Genomic DNA, 21,436 nt, shown 5'->3' with positions numbered 1-21,436 from the left:
CCTCCACCCCCACAGCGGGCACAGGCTACCTCCTTGGGGCAGCGGCAAATGTGGTGGGTGTCCAGGGTGCTGTCACCAATGTGCCCAGCCTCAGGGTTGCCCTCTCCACTCACTCTTGTCCTAAAGCCCTGAGTGACACAACCACTCTCCCCACCACTGCAGAGAGCCACCCATCCGTCTGGGACTTCTGGGATGATCTCCAGCAACACGGGCAAGTTGACCGAAAACACATGCGTGGGTCTAACAAGATTCAGCTAAGCAGTAAATCACTGAGCAGAGATGGCGTCCCGGCTCTGTGGCCCGGCCCCCGCCCTGAGACCCGGCCAGCTCATCTACTTCACAGTGGAGCCAGCATCGGTGGAGAGCAAGCCTCGCCTCGGGGCCTTGGGGCTTCCCTGGTGGCTCAGACGGTGAAGTATCCACCCACAGTGAAGGAGACCGGGTTCAATCCCTGGGTCAGGAAGATCCCCTGGAAAAGGGGATGGCTACCCACTCCAGTATTCTTACCTGGGGAATTCCATGGACAAAGGAGCCTGGCGGGCTACAGTCCATGGGGTCGCAAAGAGCGACTAACACTTCTTCTTCATTTGGGGAGTGTGGTGGGCCTGTGCTCCAGAACAAATAACCCCTGACACTCAAGAGCAAAATTTCAAACAAACAGAAAGGAGGAAAAAGACCACTGGGATGTCCTGAAGTGCCGGGGTCCCTGAGGAAGAGGAAGAGGGGAAGTTCCAAGAACAAGGGACTCTGTCCCAGACGAAACAGGTTTTGGCCTGGGATCCTGGCCCAGGCCAGGCCCACTAAATCTCAGCCACACTGCCCAGTGGCAGGGACAGCAGCAGCCCCCTCGGACCGCATGGGCTCCCCCCAGCCCCAGGCTCCGGGCTGCAGTCCAACCCTCCACACCAGGGTTTGAAAACAAAGCCAGGCCTGCTGAGCAAGCTTTGGCAACAGGGCTGAGGCCAGCCCTATGACCAATCACACTTCTCTTCTACAGAGAACCTCACACTTGGTTACAAGCTCTTGCTTGGTTCGTTTTAACTGTCCTTCCAACATCTCTCAGGCGAGGAAGTCAGATGTCACAATCCCCACAAGAAGACTGAGGATCGGGAGGTGAAGTACCTGACCCACGGCCGCATGGCTAAGTGCCAAGCAGCAAGCTGAATGCAGCCACCCTGATGCCAGCCTCCCCGCTTGTCCACCGAGCCCCGTCCGCTCATGCCATCCCAGCAGCCACCCAACCTCTTCTGCTAATAAACGTGAAACATGGGTTCTAAGCTGGACAGGCCCCCTTCCAAGTGTGAGCATACTGCCTTGCACAGTAGGCCTCACATTTGCAGGTATGTGTTTTGGTTTTTTTTAAAAAACTCCTTGGATAGCAAGGAGATCCAACCAGTCCATCCTAAAGGAAATAACCCTGAACTGGAGGGATTGATGCTGAGGCTGAAGCTCTAATACTCTGGCCACCTGATGCAAAGAGCTGACTCATTGGAAAAGACCCTGATGCTGGGAAAGACTGAAGGCAGGAGGAGAAGGGGACGACAGAGGATGAGATGGTTGGATGGCATCACTGACTCAAGGACATGATTTTGAGCAAGTTCTGGTAGATGGTGAAGGGCAGGGGAGCCTAGCATGCTACAGTCCATGGGGTCATAAAGAGTTGAACACAACTTAGCAGCTGAACAACAATAACAGTTTTGAGTTGGGGTATAGCCGGTGAACAATGTTGGGATAGTTTCAGGTGAACAGAGAAGGGATCCAGCCAGCATGTATACATTTTTTTCAGTGGATCAGACAGTATAACTAAGGAGCCAGAGAAGCTACTCAGCAGGTTGTCTTTAGCAACCAGAGAAGGCCACCGACTCTAGAAACCAGAGTGAGGTGACAATGTCATTCCACTGTACTCAGCCCTAAAGCCAGCCCCAATTTTTTCAAGTACTTTGAAAAGTTCCTTTCTTTAATGCTCTGGATGAAACACACCGTCAATTAGCTTTTATAGATCTTTACTAGATCGTCTGGGAGCCTTCTTTTAAGCTGATGTACACATGAAGAAAATCTGTTCCTGTGGCTCAAGTTCACTCGCAGTGAGATTTCCTAAGTGTTTTCTCTAAGCTGTGTGTGATAGCCCCACAGAAGCCTTCTGAAAATTTTCTAATAAATCCCTGTAAGCCTTTTCTCTTGAAAACAGGAAGTCACCATTGCCAAGAGGAATGATGTTCACATCCACCCGTGCTAAGTATATTTTGAACCTGGCAGGACACACTCCCTCCATTGCTCTGGAGACCATTCAACCAGGTAGATGTTGCTCAGAATGAATTGATCTCAGAAGACTTACATCGATTAATCACACACCGTCCACTAAGCACGTCAGTGAGGCGAAACGCTTCCCATGTAAACTACAACCAACATCTGAAAGCCAGGCAGAATTAGAACATCTCCCCTGATGAGTACTGCCAGCTATGCAAATTGGCAAGTATTCTGAAATCATAGGGAGTCAAAAAAATCTGTTCTTTTCACACACAAAAAAAATCCAAAATTCAACATGATGCTTTCTTTGCCCATTTACAATTCAGCGCTATTAAACGCGTAGCTTCTGAATTGGGCTTCCATGGGCTCGAAAGCCAGGGTCTGAATCTGAGTCCAAGTCTCACTGCCTTTCGAACTTCAGCTTCCTCCTTGGTCAAGCAGTGTCTCTGTTACTGGGTTTTGTAATTCACACTGTCCTGACATCTATCAAGGACACATTAAGTGCTCATTGTGTTTGTGATCGGTCGTGATAAAAACCCTCTTTTATCAGATTCATGGTGGGCAGGCGGCTCCTTTCAGAAGGTGAGCTGTGGTTGCATCAGAGTTTTCTGTGCACGCTAAAAAAAAAAAAAAAAAAAAAATGTGTTTCAAAGAACCTGATAAAGAATGCACCTGCAATGAGGGAGACTTGGGTTCAATCCCTGGGTTGGGAAGATCCCCTGAGAAGGGAAAGGCTACCCACTCCAGTATTCTGGCCTGGAGAATTCCATGGACTGTATAGTCCACGGGGTTGCAAAGAGTCGGACACGACTGAGTGACTTTCACCTTCAGAACCAGACGGTTGCAAAAGAAGTGGACTTCTTGCCAAAGACTCTACACTGAAAGCCTTCTCATATACGAGGCTGTCGACACCCAGCTGGCTTTGTTTGCACCATAAGCGGAAAGCACCATTCCTCGTCCTTGTTAGCATCTCACAGTCACACCACTCTGAGCCGGCCCCTCCTCTTCATTGGAATGAAAGTCCATGGCCCCGGCTGTCTGGTGACCACTTTCCCTGGCCCGGTCTCAACTAGCAGGATATTCCTGTTTCCAGGAGAACGTGAGGGATCCCTCAGTCTAGAGCTTCAGAGAGCAAGTGGTTTGTCCCACTGACCCACCTGACACCCACTGCACTGGCCTCCAAGCTTCACGCAGACAGGGCAGTAACAGCCGCCCTTCCCCTCGCCCAGCCTCGGCCCCAGGCGGCCTCCCCACCCTTCCCAGGCATCAGACCTCAAGGCCACCAGGGACACTGGTCTGAGGGCGGGAATCCACCCACGAGGCTGGACCACAGTCCTCACACTGCACTGTGCATCAGAACACCTTGGTGGTGGGTGGGAGGGGACTTGTGGAAGCACATCCCCTCCCACCTGTATCCAGGACAGGTGAGATTCGGGAGCTTCTGTGCACTTGCGATGAAAGAGCCTGATTAGGAAGAGGTGAGGGGGTGTGGGGGAGAGGGAAGGTGCACTGCGGGGCGGGGAGGGGGAATGACACCAGCTGTCTCAACCAGAGGAACCAGACACATGCCTGCTGCCCCTATGCTGAGTCTGGGTGCCCTCCCCGCCGATGCTGGCTGAGGCCAGAGTACGGGCAGGTTGGCAACACCTGACAGCCTTGGTCTGTCACGGGCTCCTTCTTCCCAGGTGAATTCCCACACTCAGTCCCGCTGCAACAGTCCCCCTGCAAAGGCTCCCAGAGCTCTTCTCCCCAACAACCAGATGTGCAACACTTACTCTAAAGTCTCCCGTTAATGCCCCAGTCTCCTCTCCAATCAAAGCCCTCTGTACATTTAACGATGCACTGAACTGCAGTTTATTTGGACAAGCCCAGCTATTTAACAAGAGAGTGTTAGACACTCAGTCATGTCCGACTCTTTGCGACCCCATGGACTGTAGCCCACCAGCCTCCTCTGCCCACCGGATTCTCCAGGCAAGAATGCTGGACTGAGTTGCCATTCCCTTCTCCAGGGCATCTTCCCGACCCAAGGATCGAATGCTGGACTGAGTTGCCATTCCCTTCTCCAGGGCATCTTCCCGACCCAAGGATCGAATTTGTGTCTCTCTCATTGCAGGCAGATTCTTTACCATCTGAGCCACCAGGGAAGCCCAAGAAGAGGAAAGGAAATCTCATGCCTTCACTTCAAAACAGTGTCTGTCAGAGCATCACCAACCTTCATCATCGACTGGATCCCTGCCAGGTAAGGCAGTGGACAAGCATCCTCATGATAACCCAATAAACACCCCATTTACGGACAACGGAAGTGAGGCTCCAAGAGAGTAAGGGAGAATCTCCAAGCCAGACAGCATCAGGCACCCAGCTGGCATTGGAACCCAGGGCTTTTGGGGCTGCATCCCTGGTTCTCTCCACCCCTATTTAGAAGCTCACAGTGGTTGCAGAGTTGGTGTCACCCGCAGCCACACTGTGGCATACACACAGTGCCCGTCTGGGAGAGCGTCCCCCTGGGAGCCCCTCTGGGGAAGGACTGCTCTGCGGAGCCAGGCATCACCGTCTATCTAGGACTGCCATATCATGAGCATCTCTGCATTCAGAAGATGCTGGCTAAGTTCCCAAGGGCCTGGCTGCCCTCCAGGGAACGTGGGTCCATTCGTCCCATCAGAAGCCATTCATCACACCGTTCCCCTTACATTTACCCACGTTTCAGTCTCCCAGGGCCTGGCTGCCTGCTGGGGAAGCAGAGTGGACACCAAGGGGAGAATTAGACTGACAGGCACGAATCTCAGCATCCTTCAGAGACACTGGCACAGCGCCCCTAAGCCATCAACCGGAGTCGGTCCATTCCTGCTGCTTTTTCAGGGATTGGGAGAAAAGAGAAGTTCTTGAAAGAAAAACAAAGAACCTTGATCACCCCCAAGTAAATCAGTGCCAATTACTAATGATAGTAATGTTAGGACTGTGGAAGCCCTTTATGAAGCGTGTAAAGCTAACTTTCAAAGCAAACAAACCTCAGAGCCACCAGTTTAAGATTTCTACCGCCCCCTGCCCAGTTCTTCACGGATTCCTCTTCCCTGCTTCCTAGGGTCATGCGGGGACATCCTGGCTGTCACCAGATGAGGAAGCTACAGGGAACCCAGGGACAGTGTAGACAGAGGCCAACCCCACAGGCTGACACAAGGCCGCCAGCATCTGAGCCACAAACGTGGTCCTCAAAACTCCAGCAGGACCATCTCAGAAACAAAGCAGATGCTCCAGCCACCCTGGGACCACTCCATTCCAACCATCTTGTTTGACTTGGCTGTTTCACAGAATTGCTGGATCACTTTACCACTGAACAGAGCCCCTCACGCTCTTCACTGAGGTTCATGTAACATCGAAGAAAACAAACTCAGCCCCCACAAGCCTGGAGCATTGGTAACTGATCCACAATCTCGGTTTTATCTCAAAATTGCATTTAAATTGTATAGACTACCCTATAATATTTTGGTTTGTCTTCAGAGTCAAAAATAACATTTTAAATGACCGGCCACCAAGAAAACACTTCCCGTTGGACCTGCCTGGTGTCTCTGCCAAGAAAATAGTTCCCGTCATGCTTTCCTGGCAGTGCGATGTTCTCACAAGTTCTGAGGACCCAGTTTGAGAAGCTTCAAAGAATGACTGGGATATCAGCAGCTCCAGGATGTCATCCAAAAAGGTCAACAGTTACTGACCTTGATCCCAGTGAGTGAAAGTCATTCAGTCCTGTCTGATTCTTTGTAATCCCATGGACTGTAGTCCCCCAGGCTCCTTTGTCCATGGGGATTCTCTAGCCAAGGATACTGGAGTGGTTTGCCATGCCCTCCTCCAGGGGATCTTCCCGACCCAGGGATCGAACCCAGGTCTCCTGTGTTGCAGGCGGATTCTTTACCATCGGAGCCACCAGGGAAGCCCAAAGGCCCTATAATCCCAGCGGTGATATGAACATCAGTGAAGACTACACCACCAATGTCACTGCACAGGACCAAGGCGGCAGAGGCCGAGTCACCCCCAGATGGTGGCCAGCAGGACATTAACAACAGGGGCAAACTCTACACAGGAACTCAGCGGCCCTACAACCGTCTGCATGGACACGCCCCTCAATCTCACAGATCATAAAACCTTTGAGGGGACTCTCTGTGTTCGTTAGGTCAGCAGTCTCTCCACTGCCACGCAGGCAGAGCTAGCTAAGGTCCCTGTGTCCTACTCAGGGCAGTGGCTCAGTGATAAGCCTGGAACAGCGATATCAGTTGCCAAGGTCCTCAGCCACCTGCACCAGGGGTGAGCCCTAGCCTGGCCCCAGCTCCCTTGTTCCCCATCCCTGGCCCAGCCCTCACTGACTTAGCGTGGAAGGCAAGAGGGGGAAATCTTGCAGGGGACCAGCTGTAAAGGTTCCTCTGTGAAACTTTACATGATGAAAAAAGGCATCATTGGAGCATCTGATCTGGACCCATCTGCTGGTGCTTCAGTTTTCAGCGGCACTTCCTGAGGGCCCTGGAGGAACCCAGAAAGCAAAGGAAGCGAGCCTCCTTTTCTGAGTTCCTCAACGGCTGAAATGCGGACCTCTGGCGTTTCCTCACCTCACTGTGGACACAGAGACAGCCTCCTGGTCGAGGTAAGCTAAGAGAAAGGGGTGTTAGATGTCCTAAGGGAAAATTTTCCCAGGTTTTTGCAGCTTGGTTTGTTTTGTCTAAAGCTCTTCTGCATTTGTTTCATTTGGGAGCCAAAGAGTTGGCGACGCAGTTGTCTTCTAGAAATGAAAGCACTTTTTCTGTTAAACAGCTATTGGTTAGCTCAGTTTTTAGTGCTATCCAACATGTCACCTGCAAAGAAAGGTCCAGTTACAATACCTGAATAGGTTGACAACTGAGCAAAGAAAGTGGTTTCTTTTGGGAAAGATGTCTACACGCCCAGAGATCCTTTATAAGAAGCTGCACCCCTCTTCAAGGGCATCACCTACTGCTCCTCCCTGCCCTCCTCCGCCCTCAGACACCAAAAGAAAAGCCAGTGACAGATACTCAGAAAATGGCACCCAGCCCCCAAGATGCTGGCTCCACCAGGACATTGGGTTAGTTAACTACTGCAGGTTCCTCCAGGAGGCAAGGGCAAGGTCGGCTGACGTTGCACCCAAGGCCCACACACGAGGACTGTGGGGACAGTTCATCTTCCCAGCCGCCCACAGCCCCTGCCCATTCCATCAAAGCGGCCACTCCTCAGCCTCTGAAACAAGCACCCGTCTGTTGGAGGGAAGGGCCTCGCTCCCCGTCATCTGCGTCTTAAGGATTCACTGAAAGGAAAAACTATGCGCAGATATTCTCATTCATCAGTGTAGACAGGGAGATGAAACACCGCAAAATGTGGGTTTCAGCCCTGGTGTCCAACAACTTCTGCCTCCTCCAGGCAGCTGGCCCGTGCTAAGTCCTTCCCACAGCACCCTTGTCTGGGATGGAACTCAGGAGTCCCGCCCAAGAACATCTGCACGCAAGCCTCTCTTGCCTACTTTTTAGAATAAAAGAATGGACTCTGAGGTTGATGAAGTCTAACCACATTCTAACCACATGAAGAACTGATGCTTTTGAACTGTGGTGTTGGAGAAGACTCATGAGAGTCCCTTAGACTGCAAGGAGATCCAACCAGTCCATCTTAAAGGAAATCAGTCCTGAATATTCATTGGAAGGACTGATGCTGAAGCTGAAACTCCAATCCTTTGACCACCTGATGCAGAGCTGAGTCACTTGTAAAGGCCCTGATGCTGGGAAAGATTGAAGGTGGGAGGAGAAGGGAATGACAGAAGATGAGATGGTTGGATGGCATCACCAACTCAATGGACATGAGTTTGGGTGGACTCCAACTCATGGGTGGACATGAGTTTGGTGATGGACAGGGAGGCCTGGCGTGCTGCAGTCCGTGGAGTCGCAAAGAGTCGGACACGACTGAGCGACTGAACTGAACTGAACCACATTATAATGTGAGAGGCAGCTTGGAAACCAGCACCCAGATAAAGAGATCTGAGCCATGGAAGGATAAAGATCTGAACGTGGAGGGAGGTGAGCTCACAGCAGGTGGGCCTGACTCCACAGAGCAACCAGCCCTGAGGAACTCCGGTCTCCAAATGCATTTAACACCATCCTTCACCCAGGCCCCTCCAAAGAAACAGTGGGCAAGAACCAGGACCGCTGACTAGTGACAGCACCATTCTAGGGGGACCAAGCAGCCTGCTGGGGCCACCCCTACAGTCAGTGGCTGAATGAGATGGAGGTGCCCGAGCTACTGACATACAGTTCAACTTCCTGGGCATGGATGTGGAGCAGAAGCAGCCTCTAAATGCATTTCACCCAGTAAACAATCCTTGAGCGCCTACTTTGTGCTCAACCCAGGCTCTGGAGATATAAAAATGAGTATATCATTGTCCTGCCCTCGAGGAGCTCACCCCCCCAGGTCAGGAGCCAGAAACCAGGTCTGCCCTCCAAACTGCATACTTTAAAAAATCTAATAATTGCATGAGAGAGCTACTGAGAAAAATAATGTCATAGACATTATTAATTCCCTGTGGGCCAGAGACTTTTTAAATTGAAACTAGTATATGAAAAGAGGATGGTCTTTGATTCATAATTAATTTTAAAACTTTGGAGCAGGGAATACTTAAAGCTCAAGTCCGGCCCACAGCAGCCAGGATCTGGCTCCAGGTTACACGGTAGTGCCCCCAGGGCAGAAGCAATGGAGGATGTGGTTTGCTTATCGCTGCACTTCAGCGGCTCCTCTTACCCAGTCATACCAACATGGGTCAGTTTAAGTGAGTTAACATGGTGTCTCCTTGGCTCATTTGGCAGAAAGCCTGCCATTTGCACCCAGAGAAGGAAGGCAGCACTTCCAGTGTATCACTGGAGACGATTCTTTATCCTGTGTGCCTCTGTGTATTCACTCACAACCTCAACACCCAGAATCTATAATTCAGTGTTTCTTCCTTGGCCAAGATGAGTTCAGGATTTGCTGGGCTAAAACATTCTCAGTAGGGTGGAGACCAAGGCAGTCATTTCTCAGCAATGGTTCCCAAGGGCTTGCCAAGCTTAGGACCACTCATTCAGAGTGCCTTAGTGTTGTTAATTCATGAAATGTCAGAGCTGAAAGGAACCCTAGAACCTTAAAAGGAAGTTTAGAACCTGAGAGGGTTCTTAGAAAGGAGCCTGGAGCCTATTTGGGGAGCCCCATCATTGTATGGCTGAGACGTCTGAAGGGTCTCGCTGTTGATTGAGCCTGATTCTGGGGTGTAAGAGTCAGCGGTGCAGATGGTTATGGTTGGATGGATTCATTATGCTGTTAAACCAAGAGATTAGGGAAGGAGGCAATCTCAAAACAGTGGGATTAGAGTTTTCAAATACCACATCAGTCACATCTACATAGGGACTTCCCTGGTGGCTCAGAAGGTAAAGAGTCTGCCTACAAGGCAGGAGACCCAGGTTCAATCCCTGGGTCAGGAAAATCCTCTGGAAAAGGAAATGGCACCCCACTCCAGTACTCTTGCCTGGAAAATCCCATGGACAGAGGAGCCTGGTGGGCTGCAGCCCAAGAGGTTGCAAAGAATTGGGCACGACTGAGCGACTTCACTTCACTTCACATCTACATAAACAAACTAGCAAGAAAATGCACCTGAAGATGGGTGCTCATTTTGATGAAGTACTGATTGAAAAGATCAAAACACATGCTTGGACATCTTTCCTGGTATATCCACAGATATGTCCTATGACAGGACTGCCAAGGAAGAAGTGAAAGATGCCAAGCTTCAGTTTTCAGGTCTCATAGTTTCACTGTCAAATAATTTGACAGCTGCCCAAATTAGCTTTTGAGCCAGGTCCTACAGGGGAGGGGAGGGCTCCAAGGATGAATCCAGAACAGCCCTTGGGTCCTAACCATACTTGCAAAGAAGCTCTCTGTATATGAAGTCAGCCTGAGAGAGAAGCGGTAATAGCAACCTTTCCTCAGAGCCAGGAGAAGGGAAGGAAGCCATGAAGGCTTAGAAGTCAAGGGAGGGGAGACAAGAGATGTCACCCCAATGACCTTTATTTCCCAGGGAGACAGGAAGCAAGGTCAGGTGGGAGGGCAGGTCAGGAGGGGAAGGCAGGTGGAGGAAGGAACTTGAAGAAAATGGCCAAGTTTTGGAGAGAAAGAAAGGAAACTGAGAAAGGACAAACAGAATAATCTCCAAGCAGAACCCAGGGTCCAGATGAACTTAGAAAACCAGCTACAGGAAGCTGTCACAAGGTGGATGAGCTTAGTTCTTATTTCTCCCACAGGCTCAGCAATTAGCACACAGAAAGGAAAACCAGACAGCCAGGGATAGGGGGCAGCTGGCATGGCTGTGCTGACATGAGTGTGGTGAAATGCTGGCACCAAGATAAAATAAGCCAGAAATGGGCCAGGAGACAGTTTCTGGAGTCTAGCAATGGGAAGTGTCTACAGACCCGAAGCCTGGACAATCTAATGACATGACAGCACTGAAGAATTTCATGATTCTAGGTTTTGGAGGGGAGCAGCTTCATCCTAGGGAACAGGAGTGGAGACTGTCTAACGGATTGTCAGCACTGAAGTTGTGCAGTCTGGGACGCCAGTGTGGAGATGCACATAATGAACCACGTGCCTTCAAGCTGTTTGGATTCGGGGAGCAGCCTGGAGGTCGGGGTGACCGTGATAAGGAAGGGAATGGCTGGACCACGGGAATCATGCTGGTGAAAACGGCCTAAGAGGGAGCATCCCTGGTGGCTCAGTGGTAAAGAATCGTCCGCCGATGCAGCAGTTCAGTTCAGTTCAGTCGCTCAGTCATGTCCGATTCTTTGTGACCCCATGAATCACAGCACGCCAGACCTCCCTGTCCGTCACCATCTCCCAGAGTTCACTCAAACTCATGTCCATCGAGTCGGTGATGCCATCCAGCCATCTCATCCTCTGTCGTCCTCTCTTCCTCCTGCCCCCAATCCCTCCCAGCATCAGACTCTTTTCCAATGAGTCAACTCTTCACATGAGGTGGCTAAAGTACTGGAGTTTCAGCTTTAGCATCAGTCCTTCCAAAGAAATCCCAGGGCTGATCTCCTTCAGAATGGACTGGCTGGATCTCCCTGCAGTCCAAGGGACTCTCAAGAGTCTTCTCCAACACCACAGTTCAAATTCATCAATTCTTCAGCACTCAGCTTTCTTCACAGTCCAGCTCTCAACATCCATACATGACTACTGTAAAAACCATAGCCTTGACTAGACAGACCTTTGTTGGCAAAGTAATGTCTCTGCTTTTCAATATGCTATCTAGGTTGGTCATAACTTTTCTTCCAAGGAGTAAGCGTCTTTTAATTTCATGGCTGCAGTCACCACCTGCAGTGATTTTGAAGCCCAAAAAAATAAAGTCTGACACAGACACAGATCTAACCCAAGATCCCATGTGTCAAGGAGCAGCTAAGCCCGTGTGCCCCAACTATGGAGCCTGGGCTCTAGAGCCCAGGAGCCTCAATGCCTGAGCCCACATGTCACAATTACTGAAGCTTGAGTGGCCTAGAGCCCATGCTCCGCAGCAAGACAAGCCACCACAATGAGAAGCCCGAGTACAACAACTAGAAAACAGCCCGCACAACAGAAGACCCAGGACAGCCAGAAATAAACAATTTTTAATGGCCTAAGAGAATTGTGAACTCTACGCTAAACTTGAGTCTGAGCTGTAATTTAACTGTCAAAAAAAAATTAGTAAGTTTCATGGACTAAAATAGAATGGAAAGAAAATATAAAGTATAAATCAAAGTTTTATTTCAGTTCTGGGTCTAGTGTGGGCTCCATCGATTGAGGAAAGCACAAAGGATTCGATTTTTAGAAAACCACGACATTACTAAAAATACTTATGAGCCTACTGAGAGCTAAAATTTCCCAGATGAACAGCTCGGTGAAAGCCCATGAACTGCCCTCCGAGCCCATGGTCTGGTTGGAAGCAGAGATGGACTGTGGTTCTCATCCTGACGCCCAGTGCCCAGCTCTGCACAGAGCAGATTACCCAGATCCAGTCATAGAAGAAAAGCAAAAACAACTTCAGAAAAGTCTGCAGGAAAGCTGAATAATAGGATTCCAATACGTGAAGGGACTTGTGACATCTCTCCCCCAAGGACAAACAAAGGGATATGGGTTTACATCTCAACAGGAGAGAGTTTACATTTAAACACCAAGACCACTTTCTAACAAAAAGATATGTGATGAGTGACCAAAGAGTAAGCCAAAACTTCTGCCCTAGAGTTGCATTTTTGCTTAGCCCTATAAGAGCATCCACATTTGTATGAGTGACCATCTGAAAATCACTCAGCTCCTGCCTGCCTCCAAGACTCACCGCACATTCTTCGTCCCCCCTCATGTGGCGTCCCAGACAGTCCCAGAGGTCTTGGCCTGGTGCCGCCATCTTGTTCTGTATCACAGTGCTGCTCATGTTTCAAGGAATTTATGATCATGTTACAGCCTAAACTTTGTCTCCCTCCCCTTTCAAATTTTTATGTTCAAGATCTAAGCCAAATTATCTCAGAATGGGACTGTGTTTGGAGCGTGGGCCTTACAAGGTGACTAAGTTAAAATGAAGCTACAAAGGTGGCCCTAATCCTATCTGACTGGTGTCCTTAGAAGAAGTAGAAATCTGGACACAGACAAGCCAAGGATTCATGGCCACAGAGGAAAGGTAAGCCAAAGAAAAAGACCTGGGGAGAAATCAATCCTGCTGACACCTTCATCTCGGACTTCGAGCTGCTAGAACTGTAAGGAAATAAATATCTACTGTTTAAGATAACCAGCCTCTGATATTTTGTTATGGCATCCCTACCAAACTCATACAGATTATATGCCTGACTCTCTACTTGCATTGCTTATTGTCTTTCTTTCCCACTCTAATGGCAGAAAGTGAAAAGGAACAAAAGAACCTCTTGATGAGGGTGAAAGAAGAGAGTCAAAAAGCTGGCTTGAAACTCTACATTCAAAAAACTAAGATCATGGCATCCGGTCCCATCACTTCATCAAAAATAGATGCGGGAAAAAATGGAAGCAGTGACAGATTTTCTTTTCTTGGGCTCCAACATCACTGTGGACAATGAATGCAGCCATTCATTAATTAAAAGACACTTGCTCCTTGGAAGGAAAGCTATGACAAACCTAGACAGCATGTTAAAAAGCTAAGCCATTGACATCACTTTGCTGACAAAGATTCATATAGTCAAAGCTATGGTTTTTCCAGTAGTCTTGTACAGATGTGAGAGTTGGACCATAAAGAAGGCTTCAGCACTGAAGAACTGACGCTTTTGAGTTGTGGTGTTGGAGCAGACTTTTGAGAGTGCCCTGGACAGCAAGAGGATCAGTCAATGCTAAAGGAAATCAACCCTGAATATTCATCAGAAGAATCGATGCTAAAGCTGAAGCTCCAATACCCTGGCCGCCTGATACAAAGAGCCGATGAATTGGAAAAGACTCTGATGTTGGGAAAAGCTGAAGGTAAAAGGAAAGGCGGCAGCAGAGGATGAGATGGTTAGATAACATCACTAACTCAATGGACATGCATCTGAGCAAACTCTGGGATATAGTAAAGGACAGAGGAGCCTACAGTGCTGCAGTCCATAGGGTGGCAAAGAATCAGACACTACTTAGCAACCGAATAACAATTACTGTCTTTCTTTCCCACTAGAATATAGTCTTAAGGCAAACCCTCGTCAATCTTATTCACTATTATATCTTTAGCACCCAGAATTGTGCCTAGAAAACCACAGGCACTGAATGAATTAATTACATAACTAAAGTCCTATTTTTAAGTAAAGACAATGAGGTCAAGATAGATTTCCAGCCAGCAAAGAGGCCTTCTGAAATCTGAACGGAAGCCACAGTTTCCAGCAGAATAAAAGAATGGATTTTCCTCTAGTTTCAAATAAACACTGGAAGAACGTGAGGTATTACAGATCAAAGCACAAGAGCTAACCCTTGGGGCCTCTCACCAGATGCAGATGCTAATATCTGCATTTCTAGGACAAATCCCTTCCTTTGTTGTTGTTGGGTTTCTTGGGTGTTTGCTTCTTTATTTTTGCATTTAAAGACTGTATTTTATTAAATCAAAATAGACTGTACATGCATTTGAGGAAAAAAGCATTGTTTATAAGTGCAAGACACTATTCATTCTACCATGTTTGATGTGCAAATCAAAAATAGTACTTCTTTTGTTTAATGGGATTATCATATATTAACCATTCCTCAATAGCATAGCATATTTACCAGGCCTTATTTCAAAAGGTACAGATGCAAGGTTGGTCACTTATTGATAATTTCTCACAAATTATTTTTATTATTTTCATTAACAATGAAATGTCTTTTTTTTTTTCTGGAGCTAAATCTATTCATTCTGGACATGCATTTTATTAAAGTTCTGCTTTACATCGTACACTGCAAAATTTCTTCCAGGATCTTCCTTAGCACCATGTATGACAAATACAGTGTTATGTATTATAGTAGAGCATTCTTTGGCATCAAGAACCCACAGAGGCTCCTGCAGAGAGAGGTTAAAGGATCTCACAGTCATAAATCCAGTAGTGAACTGGGCTGTGATTCTCAGTTCCCAGGGTTTCTATACCACATGCTTACTCAGAAAGGACACACACACACAAGCCTGTTTCTATTAAAGATGGCATAAGAAATGAACTACTTAAGAAAAAATATTACTCATTCTAAAACTGCCATTCAAAAACTTTATCAGGAAGATGATTAAAAATAAAATGGTTATTTAAAAGACAAAGTATAAGGCTCAAAGGCACAATATATCTGTCAGTAAAAGGTGTGAATGTTTACATGTGTATCTGTAGGAGTAGACAACCTCTGAAATAAACACCCTTCCTATTTTGCACATTTTCCAGGTGTACTACCTTCTGGACTCTTTTTCACTGTTCATGTCTTCCAAAGTTTGATCCTTGGCTTTACTCTTGTCTCTCCTAATTCTCAGCCTCTCATCACTCTTCCTACTTCAACTCTCACTCTTCAGCATGGCTCCTAACCCATGCCTACCTCTTGCCCTCATCACCAATCACCCATAAGACAGATCCATTACATTAAGTCCAGCATATTTGAACAAGAACACATCACCTTTCCCAAAATTCAGTTTCTTTTTCAGACTGTTTTGTTCTTCCAGTCCCTATTTTTATAAAATGGTCTTTGAAAACTGCCTACACCCATCAAATCTGACCTGAGAGGCAGATTATGGTCACTGGTTTCAACATACTCACCTTCCTCTCAACAATAATACCAGATTGGTGTATTTAAAAACACCATGCCTTGCCACATTGCCTTTAGGATATGTACTCGACCACACTCTGAAATAACTGCTTTCATTTTGCATTACTGTTTAACCATTAATTAAACATATTCGAGACACAACAAGAAATGTCAACACTTCTCTCAACAAGTAGAACGATACAGTCAGACAACACCCACATCCAAATGATAAAACACAGATGAATACAAATATGGAGCAGAGATGGGAGGCAGATCATCGAACAGATCACAAAGTATCCCATGCATCAGAAAGGAGAGAAGGCCTGGATGCAGCACATTAGCCAATAAAGCCACTGTTTGGTGGGCTCCATTCATTTCTGCATCCACACACAGAAGAGCTGTAAATATCCTCATCGGGCCAGGACTGCCATCTCAACCACCATATTTGCCTGTTAACAGAGCAACAGCATCCCCAGATGTAGACAAGGACATACCCCCACACCAGAACATGAAAGAGCCGTGAGGAATGAGCAATACTGGCTGCAGTCTGGTCCATCCAGTGCAGTGCAGATCGACCAAAACGTGCGGCGTGTGTGTTAGTTTAGCAATGGGAACTAAATGAAGGTTTGTGAGCACATGTGTGTGACAGAAGCACAGCCCTCTTTCGAGATGGTGCTTCAGTGAAGACATGAACCGAATGAGCAAGTAGTACCTGTGACGGTTTCATTAAATGGTCCTGGACCCTTAATGGGAAAACCATCAATCTTGATCCATTCACCTCCTAAATTAGGAAAATGCAACTTGATCGTTAGAAAGGAGGACTACTTGATTTTCCACACTTCACTGCATCCCTCAATGTACATTTCAACGGTCTTCTCAACAATCTTCCAAAGGATCTGCTCAGGCCATCCAAGTGACCTGACCCCTAAACTGTATGGACAACACATATTTTCGGTCTTTTATACATGGTTAACTGTAGTGAGTACCCCCAAACTTAAGACAAAGCACTAGTAACCTATATCAAAAGTACTTTAGAAGAAGGGATGAATTTCTCCTAGTTTTCAATCTTTCAGCTTGCTATACAGGTCTAAAAATTTCTTGTTTGGGAACTCCTTAATGATTTCTAGATTTGCATTGACCTGAAGAAGCAAAGAATTTCCCAGTCTAAGTCACAAAAACATAGCCTCCAATTCTAAGGTAAGACTTACCAGGCAGGCTCTCCGCTCTGTAAACAGGACGGCTCACTCCATTGCTGTTTTCTGCAGTAACCAGCACAAAGTACACTACCCCCGGTTCTGAAACACACGGTTCATGTCAAGCCACCGTTTCACATCTCCAAGAACGACAGTTTAAGTCACTGTCTGCCTCATACCAGTTATAACCAAATATAAAAATCTGAATTAAGAGACCGGTCTAACTTCTCTCTTTTCTTTAATCAAAATCACTAACATTGGTCTCAGGCAATTGAAGCACATCTGACCAAAAGAACACAGAATTTATTTAGTACAAAGCACATGATATGTGTAATAAACCTGGATTCATGGGCAATCAACAAAAATAAGCTTTCGAGTTTTTTTAACATGAAATCAATGTAGGAAACAGACACACACTGTCCACTAAATGTTTTAACCTACAGTGTTAGTAACGACAAAGAAAACTTCCCAACCTCCAAAATAATTGTAAGAACATTTCCCTGTAACTCAAGAAATTTAGCACATGGGGAATCTACACTGCAATAAGTAGAACCTCATGAAATTTTCTTCTTTTCACAATAAAATATTTCCCTTACTATGTGTGCAGGTTTTCTTTGACTATTCCAACAAAAATAGTCAAAAGATCTAGAAAAAACATTTCCCGAGACCTTGGAAATGCTATCCCTGAAATAACTGGACTACACTTTTTGACATGCATCTAGGGATCAAGGTTACATAATGAAGGTCTCTAGCTGATATCCTGAAATTGCTGGGATGCAAAAGAAAACCTAGATACCATGTTACAAAGCAAGGGTACCTTGAACCTACAGTTTTGAAAAGCAAAACTCTGGTAGTGCTGGTTTTCCCCAAAATGAATTATTATCATGTGAAAGATAAGCATAGGTGCCAACTCCTTTAAGAGATGAAAGCTTGTGGGCATTTGAGGGGATAAAGGGCTCGAGAGGTAAGAGTTCTGTCAAAGGCAATAATGATCATTGCATTTCTCCCAGTGAGGAACATTCCTTTCACAAAACTTCGGTTCTCAAGCCAGGGGTCCAGGACCAGTGACACATCTGGGACCCCTACTGGGCTCAAGACTGGTCTGCCTTCTATCTGACCATCGTGGGACCTGGTGGCATTTAAGGTTTGGCACGACCTGCTGGACCAACTGGGAAATGCTGTAGGTTTGGACAAAAAGCAAAACTAGGCATCGCCAGCACTTTCTCTCTTCATTCTGAGCTTATTCGTATTTCAAAGAAATTTCATCCAAATGTCTCTGTTTCGCTTCAGAAAACTTCTGATTTTCATCAGGAAGTTGCCGGGGGCAGGGTGCAGGGGAGGGGTGGGGATACTCTTGGTTTTCAGTGAGTTCTAGGGCTTTATTTTTGCATGTTTTTCTTCTTTGCAGTCAACCTCACAACCCAAGGGGTGAGCAAGAAACTGGGACCCTGCTCATGCCTTTGTGGGATAGAATCTCCATTTAACATCACAGTCGGATTCTGGGGCCCTAGTGATACAGAGGAGATTCAGAGAAATGTACGTTTAGCTAGAGCCATGAAGACAGGAAAGAGCCATGAGTTGGTTTTGATCCACTGAGGGAAAGCAGCAGAATGCTAACGTGGCCAGGGGGACCTGGTTATCACAGGTGCTGACTTCTATGACTTCTGTAGGATCCATCTTAAGGTTGGACCACGGGATGGCTGTAGAATAAATGGGGTCTCAGGCCAGGGGGACTGAGAAAGGGGAATACAGAGGATCCACTGGAAGTAGCTCAAAGTTTAAGTTCAAAACCACCTACACCTGCACTGATACAACAATATATTTAGGTAAAATGTTAAATACTCCAAACTTGCAGAAGCAAATTTAACGGGGAGAAATGTTATATCTTTGAATCAGATGTGGCAAAGCAAGACACACCATCCACCCCTACAGGGACACATTGTTTAACTAACCCCTAATTATAAACTGTTTATAAATTAGAAATCTCAAGGTCAGACTACAAACTTGTCCACTAGTCAAGTTTCTATGAGCTAAAAAAGAATCAACGTATATTCTAAAAGCACATCCAGAAACTAAGAATTGTTTCCTACATCAATTTGGAGAGAGATCCAGGAATTCAAATGCAGGATGGGAAGCCCATGAGCAAGATGAAGGCTGTTGTTTAACAGGCTCTTAACCTTGGCTACCCAAGAACCAAAGAACCACTGGGTGCCATTTTTGTCTCCCAAACAGTCAGCCTGAGAATGGAAGGAGAATGGAAGTGGACAGTTAGTTCTGATTGGGAACAAGACAGAGGGTCACTTACCCACATCCTCAATAAGGAAGGAGTGTGTCTCCGCATTCACCTTGATGTATTTAAGACTTTTCAGTGACTTCCCATAGGCAATGTTGTAATGCTCCACGGATCTATTGGTAGCATCTTTGGGTGGGTCCCACGTGACTTTCAGGCCCATTTTAGTGGACAGCAGTTTCACATGCCTTGGCTTCAGTGGGTGGTCAGCTATGCAAACAGCGCAACTATCAACTTACGAGAAGGGCAGACTGGGAAAACGAATGTTTTTCCAATGTTCTCTGACATGGTTAGTAAAAGAGCAAACGACTTTCCATCTGTCTGATCCTAAAGACTTTAAGTACCGTCATGTTTGGACATCATTATAGTGTGACAGCAAAACAAACATACCAAACCTGCAACCTTTTATGTATTTCAGAGAACTGTGAGTGGTAAATTTAAACCCAAAGTGAAACAAATCAAAATAAACTCTAGGCATTCCCCAGCTTGATTGTGTTGCCTTGCTAGGACAAGATTAACAAAATAGTAATCTGACATATTCTCCAGAAGCATTCATATATTAAATAAATTCTCAGGATTTGTCATGGTACAGCTGGACAATCTTTAAAGCCACCCTGAGAAGAACAACATAAAACTCTCATGATCAGGAAGAATATCCACTGTATCTAAAGGGGGATAAGAGAATCAGTCATTTCCACAAAGAAAACAAATCAAGGTCAACATCTTGAAAGACAGGCAAATCTCTGGTTTTAGCTGCAGGTCGCTAATTTAAATGTTTCCATATTTCATCTCAGAAGAAGACAGAAAAATTATCCAGAAGCACAACATTTTTATCTTCATTGATGAAGTTCCAAAACAGTGTTCTTGGTTTTCCAAACTAACCAAAATGAAACATAATGTTTTGTCAAACACGATCTCTCAGCTCATAATATAACTGATATTGCAATGCAACATGATATAAATAGATGCTAAATATTCACACAGCAGTCAACGTAGGGGCAAACACCAATGCAAGGCATTCTCAGCTGGCAAAAAAGTAACCTAAAAAAACCAGAAACATTTAAACTTCAGAACACTTAGAAAAATGAATTTAGACTCTCATAGAAATGAGGGAAAGGGGAGTGTTTCATGACAACACATATATTGGTTAGTATGTGATTTTTAACACTAATGAAGATTCTGAACAAAATAAGTATAGCTGATGCTAACATACATCACTTATTCTTCCCAAAATTACCCCACTGCCTTAGAAGGAAAATGATAAGAAAAAGAGAGAACTTCTGGGATCCCACTAAAGAAATTCAAGGAATGAAAAAATAGAGTATGAATATCATAATTTTTGAGGCACTAGAGAAAGAGTGTCCACTTGGGAGACAAAAACGCAATGTCAGAGGACAGGCACAGAGCAACCCCCAGAAAGCATTTCTTCCCCAACGTTTACAATCCTGTAAACGTGAGACAGGAGACATCAAGGACAAAAAGCTTAATGCCATCAGGGAAATTCTGAGTTGAGGAGACAGTAAAGACAGCCCACTAGCAAGCATCTGGATATTTAAAATTAGCAGTCATGGCGACTCTGCCTTAATTCTCATGAACCCTTCCTCACCTGCAAGGAACTTTGCAGGATTTTCTTGGCTGGAGGACAGGGGTTCCCTTTCCTCCATTTCCTTTATTTCTCCCAAGGCTTCACTTTGAAAACCTCCCCGCTTTTCTGCCATGGTTTTGACCTTCTGTAGCTGCAGTCCCCGTTTCCTGCCATAGCAGAAATCATTCCCAAGAATCCTGTTCTTCACCCTGACCAAAATATCATGGAAACAAAGCAAGGTCCCTAACACCTCGAAATGGTTGGGTGACTCTCCTAAGGGAGAAAACAAATGAATGAATACGTGAACAACGCTTTTCTTTACAGTTCAGTTCTAACCCTCCCTTCAGGTAAGTTCGATCTCTCTAATGTGAGATTTGTAAAGCCCTAACACCATCATGTTTTCTGCTGTGCACGAGTGATTCAATCCATACACACTGACCTCGGTCTAAAGATGATTCCCGTTCATTACTGACATCCGAAAGGAGGAACAATCCATAAATACACTAGCTGTTCTTTCCTGCTCTGCCTCACCTCTGTCCTTGAACACGGCATGGAATCATTTCTAAGTCATATGAGAATCGCGGTCAAATGGTGCATCCGCCCAGGGTAAGGGGGACATTGAGAACCTCAAGGAGCTCCAATAAAATGAGGAAAATGAAGAACAAGAGGCAAATCCCCCTGGGTCATCAAAACCAAATGCATACCACTGCATTCCGCTTACCCATCAGTTTCCAAGTGTGTTCGTGCAAGTTTGTTTGTTCTTCTCCTGCCAGTGATCAAGTACCATCAGTGTGTCTCAACACAATAACTGTCAGCATTTGTACACCAGAAAAAAAAAAAAAAAAACATCTGGTG

The 21,436-nt window shown here is 46.2% G+C and overlaps 1 protein-coding gene across 1 annotated transcript in view; it reads right to left on the bottom strand.

The window, feature by feature from the left end:
- The window catches only part of FNDC1 (fibronectin type III domain containing 1), a 111,466-nt gene that overhangs the window by 63,345 nt on the left and 26,685 nt on the right, over window positions 1-21,436 (bottom strand). The window contains exons 2-4 of the mRNA XM_070796467.1: window positions 19,012-19,206; window positions 16,722-16,808; window positions 16,226-16,294 (exon numbers count right to left, since the gene is read on the bottom strand). Coding sequence (XP_070652568.1) covers window positions 16,226-16,294; window positions 16,722-16,808; window positions 19,012-19,206 — 351 coding nt within the window. The remainder of the gene's footprint in view (window positions 1-16,225; window positions 16,295-16,721; window positions 16,809-19,011; window positions 19,207-21,436) is intronic.

This window comes from Bos indicus, chromosome 9 (assembly GCF_029378745.1).
Source record: "Bos indicus isolate NIAB-ARS_2022 breed Sahiwal x Tharparkar chromosome 9, NIAB-ARS_B.indTharparkar_mat_pri_1.0, whole genome shotgun sequence".
NCBI lineage: Eukaryota > Metazoa > Chordata > Mammalia > Artiodactyla > Bovidae > Bos > Bos indicus.
Note: the sequence above shows the minus strand (reverse complement) of the source record. Positions and strands in the feature narration are given on the sequence as shown.